Here is a 2500-nt window from a genome sequence, read left to right on the forward strand (position 1 = left end):
GATGATTCCGTTGGCCGCTGGTTTGTTTCGTGTAGGGGTTTTGGTGTCAGCGGTCTGGTTCTCTGTGGACTGGCTGGCTTTGGAATCGTCAACACCTGCTGTCTGGATCAGGTCAGTTCCGTTCGCATCTTGTTTGACGTCTTTACTGTCGATTCTTTTCGACTCCGTTACGGGGTCGGGCTTGGAAAGAGAGGCAGGTTGGTGCACTTGTAGTTTTTCGTTCTTTCTAAAGAAGGGCCGGTTAGTTCTCTTTGGGTTCCTGTCTGTCAGGGCGCGAGGTGTCTTGGACTGTGCGGGTCTCGCTGGTTTGCAGGCACTTGAAGGGCGCTTTCGGTCAGAGTCCCCAGTGCTGCTGTCCTTGCTCTGTCTTGAATTTGTGAAAGACGTTGTTCCAGTTGTTCCTCCTCTCTGCGTCCTGACTTTTGCTGGAGTGTTGTGGCGGCTTCTGTCCCTCATCTGAGGCCTTGCATTGGTCTGCCTGTTGTTGTCGCCAGCTGCTGATGGCCTACTCGGTGTTCCTGCAGCATTTGACGTTGCTCTCGGGGACTCGCCCGCCTGTTTAACAAGTCTGCCTTTCTTTTCACCTGTTTCGTTCTCACCACTGTTGGTGTTGATGACCTCACCATCAGGCTTGGTGTCCTGAGACTGATGCGAGGAAGGGTCTGTTGAAGACTGCACGCTGCAGTCTGGTTTGGAACTGATAGCACTGTGGTCTGGGGAGTCTGTGGTCTCCTGCACCACGGAACAGGCCTCAGATTCCTGAAGACGGTCACCTGAAGCGTCCCGGGAGTCATTCGATCTTGGATCCATGGAAGGTAAGTCTTCTTCCTTTCCTTCTGACTTCAGATTCAGTGGGGAGAGTTCATCGTCTTCTTCTTCTCCATTCTTTTTGTTTTCAGTCGTGTTCGTTCCTTCTTCGTTTTCACCAGTATCATGCTGTACGTCCTCTCCATTCTTCGTGTCTTTGGAAGCGTCCATGCTTAACTCCGTCTCGGTTCCATCCGCCCCGTGGCTCGAATCGTTTCTGTCCCCTTTGTTATTGTCTCCGTTGTCACCTGCAGTGGCGGGTCTATCTTCCTCGGGTTCATCCACCTCACGGTGCGTGGCCAGGCTCCCGGCACTGAGGCCCCCCGTGTCGGAGATGCCGTCTGAGGACATGGCCTGGGGAAGAGGACCCGAGGACTGCGGGCCTTCGTGGGGTGTCTGGACGCCCCAATCCAGGGCGTCAAAAATGGGCGTCACTTCTGTGATCCTGGCCTGGTCCAGTGACATAGTCCCCCCGACTCTCTCTCTCTCTCTGACCTCCGTTCTTCTTCTTCTTGTCAGCGATAACTGCTGTTGACAAGTTAGTATCAAGTGGTAAACTGTTCTTTCACAGATTTATATACACACTTGGGGAAAAATATAGATGATAAAAAGAACAGATCCGATGCAGTTGCTATCAAGCGGTTAACTGTTCTTTCACAGATTTATGACACACTAGTGGGGGTGGGGTGGGGGGGGGGATATGTAGAGAAAAGATGCAACGCAGTGGGGGTTTTTGTTGTTGTTGTTTTTTCTTGGTGAGGGGGTAGAGCATAACAATGATTTTGTTTTCCACAATGCTCAATCAATCGGACATTCTTCTCGACGTCCTCCCCCTTTCGACAGTGTACAATGTCACTAACCTAAGAGATTAAAAAAAATAAATAAATAAATTCACAGAAACAGTCCCAATAAATGACAAATAAGTGTTGTGAAGGTGTAAGTTTTTGCAGTTTGATTGGCCATTCTGCGTTGTTTGGGGGTGAGTGTGACTGAAGCCAAGGCCCGATGCTCCAGGGGGAACTAACTGTGTGGCACCGTGTCGGGCATCACTGAGGAGTAGTCTCCGAGGGTGACCTGAAAAACAATTGACAACAGCAATAATCAGGGCGGGGCGGTGGGGGGGCGGGGGGGTGGATGAAAGCGTGCTCTTATTACTTATACACAGTCCCTCTTCTTTTCCTTTCTGTAACATCATCATCATCATCAGAAGTATTATCATCATCATCATTAGTAGTAGTAGTAGAAGCAGCAGTAGTAAGAGTAGTATCAGTATTATTGTTGTTGGTGTTGCTGTTGTTTCGTTGGTGTTGTTATAATCATTATTATCAACATTATCATTATCAGTAACTAAAACTAGACCACCATTTACACACTGAATTCTCCATCGGTCACTTAGCACGGTGCCCCTGTGGGCCTGACAGCCAGACACCAGAACATCTGCTGCTGTCCTGACCCCACTCCATGAGGTGCCCAGGAAGAGGTACTGGCCCTGCAACCCAACTCCACTGACCCGGAAGCTCTGGGGGCAGTGTGGAGGGCCTGCATCGTACAGCTGCCTTCATCGCAGAGGCAGAGGCTGGAGTGTCCATATGAAGAACGAGTAGAAAAAGAACGACCATAACTTTTTTCCCTTTTTTTTTTTTCTTTTTTTTTCTGCTTCATCATCTGCACCGTTTCAGTGGCATTACTCCCA

The 2500-nt window shown here is 49.6% G+C and overlaps 1 protein-coding gene across 1 annotated transcript in view; it reads right to left on the reverse strand.

Annotated features, from left to right (window-relative positions):
• The window catches only part of LOC143281530 (uncharacterized), a 39959-nt gene extending 38338 nt beyond the window's left edge, over positions 1-1621 (reverse strand). Inside the window, exon 1 of the mRNA XM_076586746.1 lies at positions 1-1621. This exon is cut by the window's left edge and continues 589 nt beyond it. Coding sequence (XP_076442861.1) covers positions 1-1272 — 1272 coding nt within the window. The 5' untranslated portion in view covers positions 1273-1621.
• Between the last annotated feature and the right edge of the window lie 879 nt (positions 1622-2500).

Source organism: Babylonia areolata, chromosome 4 (assembly GCF_041734735.1).
Source record: "Babylonia areolata isolate BAREFJ2019XMU chromosome 4, ASM4173473v1, whole genome shotgun sequence".
Classification (NCBI taxonomy): domain Eukaryota; kingdom Metazoa; phylum Mollusca; class Gastropoda; order Neogastropoda; family Buccinidae; genus Babylonia; species Babylonia areolata.